We start from the raw sequence: 9,993 nt of genomic DNA, 5'->3' as shown, positions 1-9,993 counted from the left end.
AATATACCCTCAGTGGATTTCTAACATTGTGCCAGTGCCAAAGAAGGACAAGAATGCTCACATGTGTGTTGATTATAGAGATTTGAATGAAGCCAGTCCAAAAGATTATTTTCCTCTACCTCGCATTGACATGTTGGTGGATAGTACGACAAAGTTTGATGTTTTCTCCTTCATGGATGGTTTCTCATGATACAATCAGATAAAGATGGCACCTGAAGACATATAAAAGACCACGTTCATCAAACTGTGAGGAAAATTATGCTATAAAGTAATGCCTTTTGGGTTGAAGAATGAGGGTGCGACGGGCCCAAGGGCCATGACAACCCTTTTCCATGATATAATGCACAAAGAAATTGAGGTATATGTGGATGACATGATTGCCAAGTTGCAATTTTAGGAATAGCATGTGGAAGATCTACTGAAGTTGTTTCAACGTTTAAGGAAGTATCGTCTCTGTTTGAATCCGAACAAGTGTACTTTTGGTGTCCGTTCCGAAAAGTTATTAGGTTTCATTATCAGTCAGAAAGGAATCAAAGTAGATCCTGATAAAGTTAAAGTAATTCAAGAGATGCCAGCACCAAGAACTGAGAAAAAAGTGAGAGGTTTCCTTGGGCATTTGAATTATATCTCCAGGTTCATCTCCAATGTGAATGCCACATGTGAGCCAATTTTCAAGTTGTTAAAGAAAAATCAGGGATGTGTGTGGACCGAGGATTGTCAAAAGGCTATTGATAGTATTAAGGAATATCTACTTGAACCTCCTATTTTTCTCCCTTCGGTTGAAGGAAAACCTTTGATTATGTATCTGACTATGCTATATCATTCCATGGGTTGTGTGTTGGGTCAGCAAATGAGACTAGAAAAAAAGAGTATGTTATCTACTATTTGAGTAAGAAGTTTACCGATTGTGAGTCGCGGTATTCTCCACTCAAAAAGACTAGTTGTGCTTTAGCTAGGGCTGCTAAAATATTGAGACAATACATGTTGAATTATACCACTTGGTTGATCTCCAAAATGGATTTAATCAAGTACATATTTGAAAAGCCTGTGTTGACTGGCAGAATCTCCTGAACGAAGATGTTGCTATCTGAATACGATACTGAATACAATGCTCAAAAATCTGTGAAAGGTAGCTGTCGCTACCGCGAAAATTAACAGAGTCGCCACTAACATATTTATCCTGAAAAGGAAGGGAATGCCAACAAACCACAAAATAAAACAACGGTCTCACGACCAGAGAAAAAAGGGTAAGGGAGTCGGTTACGTGAGGGGAAGGTATTAGCACCCCTCGCGCCCATCGTACTTGATGGTATCCACGCTTGTGTCTAAAACTATGGGTGTATAACAAATCTACGCTAATCTGGACTAAAATGAATGCAGAATGTAGGGAAAAGAAAGGATTATGCTCGCACGGGCCCTACCCCGCTGCCTACGTATCTGTTTTGCATAATCAGAGCTACCGTAGCTCGGCTAATTAGTTTCTGTTTGTTTTGTGTTTTTTAGGTGAACGAGTTACATTCACACTCCGCTGCTCGACCTTTGGAGACTTAGGCTTGGGAATGGAGCAGAAATAACAAGCTCTTAAGAAAAGAAAATCAAAGAGTGTGGTTTGTGTTTTAAAGAATGCATGAGGAAAACCTAAACTAAGGGGAAAAGCTTGCTACCTAATGTTATCATACAAAGGGTACAAGTCTAAACTAAACTAGCAACCTATGGGTAAAAAGGCGAAAGCAAACAAGAGTATCACACAAACGAGCTCCGCTCGTAAAGCAAACAAACCAACGACACTGGCCGAGTGGTAGAAAAGCGGTCCCGCCATAGCCAAGGGGAGCGAATCACCCAAGTCAACCATGCATTAGACCTCGTGAAAATGATCGGGCCATAGACAAGAGGAGCGAGTCCCTCTCAGCAACCAAGCCGTCACGGATCGTAAAGGAAAACGGTGCGTGCGTACACCGAGCATCAACGTCGAGCGACGCGGACTATAGGAAGTGCGGGGGCCCGGCTACATGAACCCTTTTCCTGACATACTCGATAACAAGATCTTGTGCATGTTCGGAAGCGAGCAACGCGTAGCGTGCGCATACCAAACGGACTCGATGAGACTAGGCGGGGGTTGATTACTAACCCTTTCCGCGTGCCTTCCATGAGGACTTAACGGAGTGCCATATATGACTTATTACACCGTGACTCCCTGCCACAAAGCACAAATATAAACACACCAACAAAAACAGAGCCTCTTTCGAGGGCTTGGCCAGATGCATGTCTAGGTCCTACTTCTCATGTTAAAGGATGATGCGAGAAAGCGATAAAGTGCGAGATAAATAAAATGAAACGGGATCAATACCAAACGGATGATGATCCGTAAACTGTAGCGAAGAAAAGCAAGGAAACTAAGGATCCCGCGAGCGAGCTAGCAAAGCAAAAGCAAATGGTCAGCACACCGATTAGCCATGAAAGCACACAAAGGTCGACATGCGCGTCGAGCATAATCACAATACACTTGCAAGAGGAACAAGCAAACCAAACAAGCAGATATAAAGTAATAGGATCGTGTCTCCAAGCCGAGAACACGACACAAGTGAATGAGATTGTGTCCGCAAGAGAAGCGGGACACTCAAGTAATAAGCTTCGATCGGTGACTATCCAAAATCCTTACACTAGCACACAAATTAGAGATAACAAAAACCGCAATCAGAATTGCGTTGGTGCTTTACACCGAAAAAGGATAACGAAATGAGAAATTTGACATTAACACACTTTTTAAACATAAATCGAGCGAAAGTAAGATAACAACCAAAAATAGCACTCAAATGTTAGTCAAATATGTACACAAGTATTATAAAAACCAAAGCAAGTATTTACACGTCAAAAGGTACACCGAAACGGTAAAATCGGGTAAAACCGATAAAAACTAAACTTGTCGAAATTAAACCAAAATTTTATGGTAAGCTAAAGATATGTCAAGGAACTCAAATATGCAGTCGGAATTTATTAAATCGGCTCGGAAGCACGATTTCCGAAACGGGACAGTAGCGAAAACGATGAAAAAAGTCGGCCGAAACTGAAATTAAACCTCACCATCAGCTCCGGAAGCATTATTCTACTCAAGAAACATTATTCACATTCGCAAAAATTCAACACGGTTCAAGAGTTATGACATTTTGAAGTAAAGCCGACACACCGCGCGCGTTATAGAAAAATTGGGGAAAAAGCCACAAGCAAAGCATAGCAGAAATTTCCAGCAAGTAAGAGCAACAATTAACATGCAAACAAACTTTATTATCACCTTGAATCAACACTAAACAAATACACCAAAACTCTAGGCCAAAATCTCTTTAGTTTCTATGTTTTTCAAGAGTTAAAAGTAGTGAACATAACAACAAATGCTAAGTTTAAAATACTACACTAAAATGTTTCTAAAACAGTCCCGTAATGCATAGAAAACGCACACAAACACCAAGAAATGACTCGTGGAAATCGACACATCAAATTATATTATTGGCTAGAGCAAAGATAACATAGAATCATGATTTTCAAGAGTGTAACCACTACAATTTTCCACATTAAACTCATATTTGTGCACCAAGTATATTCAACTTCAATCATTATCATCAAGCACAACAACAACAAGAATCAACCTCAAAAATTCAGCATCATGCTCATGGTTATAACCTCTCATGTTGTAACACCCGTATAATTTTAATTTTAATTTAATTTGAATATTAGATTAATAATTATTATTATTATGGATTTTATGAAAATAATGGAAAAATGATGGTTGATGGCATTTGGGCCATGTGTGAGATTAGTAAGAAGAGGGGGTGTGGTGTAGTAAAGCCCTTACTAATTTAATATTATTTTTCATAAAATAATTAGAATGGGGAAAGAAAGAACAGAACGTGAAAAGAGGGAAGTTGGAACACGAAGAACGTAGAAGAGGAACAAAGAGGAAGAGACCAAAGAGCAAGAATTTGGCTAAGGTAAGGGGGGACTCTTCCAATTACCATCTCTTATTGTGATTATAGATGATTGGTGCATGATAGTTGTGTTGTTGATTCAATTTGATTTGTATGTCAGAGTTAGGTTTTTGGGTCCTAAGAATTGGTTTAGATTTTGGGGTTTTGATGTATGAATTGATGTAGGATGATAGATTAATCCGTATGAATGAACCATATGAATAATAGAGTGAAAATTTGACTGTTTTAGACTCAAAATCGTGGACTGGTATGAGTAAGAACGAGTGGGTTTTGGACTGTTACGAAATTGCAGGTTCTGGACATTTTTCTGGTGTTTCACGTATGAAACAGTGCCATACGCGTATGGGATGAGGTCATACGCGTATGAGGGACATTCCCCAAGGGCTATACGCGTATGATACGCAGCTGCCCTGTCCCAAATACCCTGTACTGGTGAATTGCGTATGAGGAGCGTATGAGGATGCTCATACGCGTATGAGAATTTTTAAAGAGGAAATTGGTCCTGGTGATACGCGTATGGCAAGGCCGATACGCGTATGAGTTGGTTTTAGGCCACTTTAGCTTCTGATGAAATGCGTATGATACGCGTATGAGGCATGGTGATACGCGTATGGATGCGTATAGGCTATATGATACGCGTATGGTCGCTGTATGTGTAAAATTCTGTTTGTGATTTTCTGGAAAGTTCAATGATGTGTAACTTTCGATCTGTAGGCCTGTTTTGTGTGCTGTTTGAGACTGTGTAAACCTTGTGATGTGATTCTGTGGTTTACTGATGATTGATTGTATTGAATGATGTTTATGTATATATGAACATGCTTAGTAATGATGATGATGATGAAATGAGTATAGACGATGCTACTCATAGAATGGAGATGATGAAAGTATGTTATATATATGTTTGCATGCATTCATAAGCATTGAAGAGGGCTGAATCCTAGATGATGAGAGGATTCAGTGAATGGCAGAATTCCCATTGTGTGGAATTTGTGCTGGCAGGGCCGTATCTGGATGATGATAGATCGGTCGGTGGGTGATTCCCATTGATGATGATTGGTACCACATGCATAGAGTCAGTTGCATTATTTTGCATGGAATTGATAACATGACTATATGTATACTCTTGTATTGTTTTGATGATATGTGTGTATGTTGATGGATGATCTGGATATAGATGAGTTGGGTGAATAATATAACTGTTGATGTACTGTTATTTATAATGCAATAATATTTGTTAATTGCGAATGAGACTCACCCTTACACTATATTTTTCAGATTGAGGATAGCGGCTTCGACTCGGTGAGGATTAGCTCATGAGTCAATGTGTCGGTTAGCGTCGGGTCATGCTCTGATAGGTGTAACACTGGGGAACGCTGTTTTTTTAGTTTATGACATTAATTCTGTTTTGTTTATCTTGTTTGAAGATTAAAGCATTAATGATGAAATGCTGGTTTGATGACTTATTCCGCTGTGTAAACATGAGATAGTTTATTTATGAGTTATGTTAGAATGATTTCTTCAGTGAATGCATGACATGTGACCGATGCGGTTTATTTTATTTATTAATTGTGACGCCCTTGTGTATGTTACTCTGATTTAATTAATTAATTGTCGCGGGGTTTAGAAGGGTGTTACACATGTCAACACCAATTATCATGCTTAAGTTGAAATTCACATTCTAAAATTGAACCAAACAAGTCTTACTTCTAAAATTCATCCACATGCACCTTAATTCACAACAACTCAACATTATCAAATCATCACAACTCTCATAATCAAATCATCAAACACTTTGTGTGCATATACTTAATTCATAGAGCATTATCAATATATCATCAACAACTATTCACCGATAAATCTCGAATTCAATCAAATAATCAAGATCAACACGAATCATTCAATCAACAAACAATTATCATCATCAATTATCATAGATCCATCATTCGCAATCAAAAATCATCATGATCAATGTCATATTAAGCAACAAAATCAATGATCTAGCAAGGTTTGTAGTGAATTTACCGGATCAAGCGACGAGAATGGGATTGGATGAACACGAACGCGAACACGACGCAAACACGAACGAGATCCAAGAGATGAGAGAGAGAGAGAGAGAGAGGCGCGCGCGAATATAGGAGACGAAAGGATGCGAACTCGAGATCTTGATCTTCAATCCATATTGTTCTTGAATTTGATGAAGATCAATGAATGTTCATAAAGATTGATGAAAGTTTGATAGAATTTGTGGCTTTGATTTGAGAGAAATGAGAGAGAATTGAGAGAAAGTGTTTTTGATTATTTTGGGTGAAGTGAAGTTATGAGAGAATGTGAAGAAAAATGACTTATATAGTGAGGGTAGCGAAATGTCCAAAACGCCCTTAATTAACTCCTTTTTGCTCGTTTTCGAGGAAACACGAATCGATGCGAAGTTTGAGAGCGGGACCGACGTCAACTCGAAGATGACTAAAAGTATAGATTGTAGCCGCGAGAATCGTCTCGATCTGATAAGCGATGAAGAAATTGCGCGTGTTTGAATGACGAGAAACGTCGATTCATCTAGCGCGACTGTGCAGAATTTTGTGCGTACCGCTCAAAGAACTCGATAAAACTCTATCTTCGGATCGAAATCTGAACAAGCATGTGTGACGAAGAATCGAAGCTAACAAAATTTCCAAGAGAATGCCGCCAGAATGGGCTTCATACGATAAAAATCGAAGAAGTTATGAATTTTCAAACTTGATGCGACACACTCGAAAACACACTTTTTACCGAAAGATTACAACGTTCTTCAAAATGCTGGGAATTTTCGGTGCATAATCGGTCAACAGTCCGAACATATTAAATCTTGGTAATGATGGCACGGAGCTCCAGTTAAATTTTTGAGCGAATCCGACTAACAGATTATGAGATATGAATTTTCTGAGATCCAAAACCCCTTCATTCAACACCTTTTTCTTTATAAAAAACCAAGTAATTTGCCAATTCGACCACTTTCCTCAAATAAATGGCTTCCGAGCCGAACACGAAAGTTGTAGATATCGTCGAAACATTCGGGGCCTCACAAGAATTCAGCTCATATCACCTTCCCACTAGGACTTGTGAATTTTCTCGTATTTCCACTGTTTGAACCATATTTCACACCGCACTTCCTTAAAACCTCAAGAACTCTTTATTGCTTTTCTTCAACTTTGAATGAAGAAATAAACTTCATGGATAACTTATGGCTCAAATAAAGAGGGCAAATTTTGGGGTGCAACAACTGCCCCTATTCAAACTTCTTGAACCTGACGAGCGAGAAACGAAAGTTTCGAACCGTTAAGGTGGAAGGGGATTGAATACTAGAATGAACTCGAAAATTTGCGCTCTTGATCAACAGAAGACCCCATCTTGTAAAAAGAAGGAATGTACCACCCCGCCAGCAGGGAGAAAAAACTTCAGTTGATCTGGGCATCGAGAGTAAGTAAGCCTTCATCTGATCTGACAATTTCAGGGAGAGGGAGACAAACTTCTTCTGATTTAAACATTAGGATAAGCGCCTGTAATGATTAGGCGAATTGCTCTCTGGGAGGCATTTTGAGACTTGATAAATTTCCTGTAGAAAGAAATAGATTTGATTTACGCATGATGCATGTATGAATGTTTATGGAATAACGCTCCCGAGAGGGGAGACGCTATACGCTTTTGCGAATGTTATGCAAATGATGGATGATTCAAACGTTGCCTGGGGAAACAACGAAGGAACACTGAATTGCTGAAGAATTCCTAGAGAGAGTATGGAACTCTGCGGGGATGACAAGATGAGTGACTAGAAGTCACAACTTGTGAGCTGGCAAAGATGAATTAGAAATCTGCTGGAGATGATCAAATCTATACGCGAGCTCTGGCTGGGGAATAAATCCTGCTTGAGGATATGAATATCCCAATTAACTGCTTGGGGAATACCTTGGCAACTTCATTGGAGAAGCAAATTCTCGACACTCTGGTGATGTGGAAATAAAGGCAAGTTATGGAGATAACCCTGATAAGGAGTGACCAACTTATTTGTGCAGGACGCATTCCGCTAGAGAAATCCTTGAAGGGAAACAGATTATGCTGAGGATGCATGTGAATCTATGTTGAGGAAAGACTCAGTGGGAAAGATGAATACTTCTGCATAGCGATCCGCTGAGGAGATAAGAGATCCGCTGGGGATAAGGAACCTGGCATAGGAACCTCTTGTTAAGATAACTCCACTGGGGAATAAGATGACTCTCCTGGGGAAAATAGGTCAATCAGTTGGGAAGAGAAACACTCTATTGGGAAAAGTGAAGAACTCGGGCAAGGAACCTCATTAAGAGCTTGCTGGGGAATCAGATACCATCCAATCATGATTCTACTAGGGAGAAGGCATTCCACCGGGGAATAAGACTTTTGAAGCACGGAAATTGCATTGAGATGCGCTTTGTTGAGGAGATGAGAATCTTGGAACAAAGAAAACCTCATCTGGATGCACTTAGTTGGGGAATGAGGATCTCTCACTTGGCTAGATCCGCCAACGCGCTGACACGGTGTGCTCAAAATATGTACCTGCGAGATAAGCAGATGATAATGCCCCAGGATATAGCATGACATCTTTCACAGGATCTCCTCACATGGCAGAGAACGGTAATCCTCACCCATAATGGGAAAATGCAAGAGCACACAAAATGTTATACATCTGAGCTTGAAACTTTCCAAACAAGCAATAGATTCACGATGAGGTCATACGCGTATGAGGGACATTCCCCAAGGGCTATACGCGTATGATACGCAGCTGCCCTGTCCCAAATACCCTGTACTGGTGAATTGCGTATGAGGAGCGTATGAGGATGCTCATACGCGTATGAGAATTTTTAAAGAGGAAATTGGTCCTGGTGATACGCGTATGGCAAGGCCGATACGCGTATGAGTTGGTTTTAGGCCACTTTAGCTTCTGATGAAATGCGTATGATACGCGTATGAGGCATGGTGATACGCGTATGGATGCGTATAGGCTATATGATACGCGTATGGTCGCTGTATGTGTAAAATTCTGTTTGTGATTTTCTGGAAAGTTCAATGATGTGTAACTTTCGATCTGTAGGCCTGTTTTGTGTGCTGTTTGAGACTGTGTAAACCTTGTGATGTGATTCTGTGGTTTACTGATGATTGATTGTATTGAATGATGTTTATGTATATATGAACATGCTTAGTAATGATGATGATGATGAAATGAGTATAGACGATGCTACTCATAGAATGGAGATGATGAAAGTATGTTATATATATGTTTGCATGCATTCATAAGCATTGAAGAGGGCTGAATCCTAGATGATGAGAGGATTCAGTGAATGGCAGAATTCCCATTGTGTGGAATTTGTGCTGGCAGGGCCGTATCTGGATGATGATAGATCGGTCGGTGGGTGATTCCCATTGATGATGATTGGTACCACATGCATAGAGTCAGTTGCATTATTTTGCATGGAATTGATAACATGACTATATGTATACTCTTGTATTGTTTTGATGATATGTGTGTATGTTGATGGATGATCTGGATATAGATGAGTTGGGTGAATAATATAACTGTTGATGTACTGTTATTTATAATGCAATAATATTTGTTAATTGCGAATGAGACTCACCCTTACACTATATTTTTCAGATTGAGGATAGCGGCTTCGACTCGGTGAGGATTAGCTCATGAGTCAATGTGTCGGTTAGCGTCGGGTCATGCTCTGATAGGTGTAACACTGGGGAACGCTGTTTTTTTAGTTTATGACATTAATTCTGTTTTGTTTATCTTGTTTGAAGATTAAAGCATTAATGATGAAATGCTGGTTTGATGACTTATTCCGCTGTGTAAACATGAGATAGTTTATTTATGAGTTATGTTAGAATGATTTCTTCAGTGAATGCATGACATGTGACCGATGCGGTTTATTTTATTTATTAATTGTGACGCCCTTGTGTATGTTACTCTGATTTAATTAATTAATTGCCGCGGGGTTTAGAA

General features: G+C 39.5%; 1 protein-coding gene across 1 annotated transcript in view; it reads left to right on the top strand.

The window, feature by feature from the left end:
- The first annotated feature begins 271 nt into the window (after positions 1-271).
- Positions 272-9,993, top strand: part of LOC131613478 (uncharacterized) — a 43,105-nt gene continuing 33,383 nt past the window's right edge. Inside the window, exons 1-2 of the mRNA XM_058885145.1 lie at positions 272-358; positions 404-595. Of these exons, the coding sequence (XP_058741128.1) occupies positions 272-358; positions 404-595 (279 nt within the window). The remainder of the gene's footprint in view (positions 359-403; positions 596-9,993) is intronic.

The sequence above is a fragment of the Vicia villosa genome, linkage group LG6 (assembly GCF_029867415.1).
Source record: "Vicia villosa cultivar HV-30 ecotype Madison, WI linkage group LG6, Vvil1.0, whole genome shotgun sequence".
NCBI lineage: Eukaryota > Viridiplantae > Streptophyta > Magnoliopsida > Fabales > Fabaceae > Vicia > Vicia villosa.
Note: the sequence above shows the minus strand (reverse complement) of the source record. Positions and strands in the feature narration are given on the sequence as shown.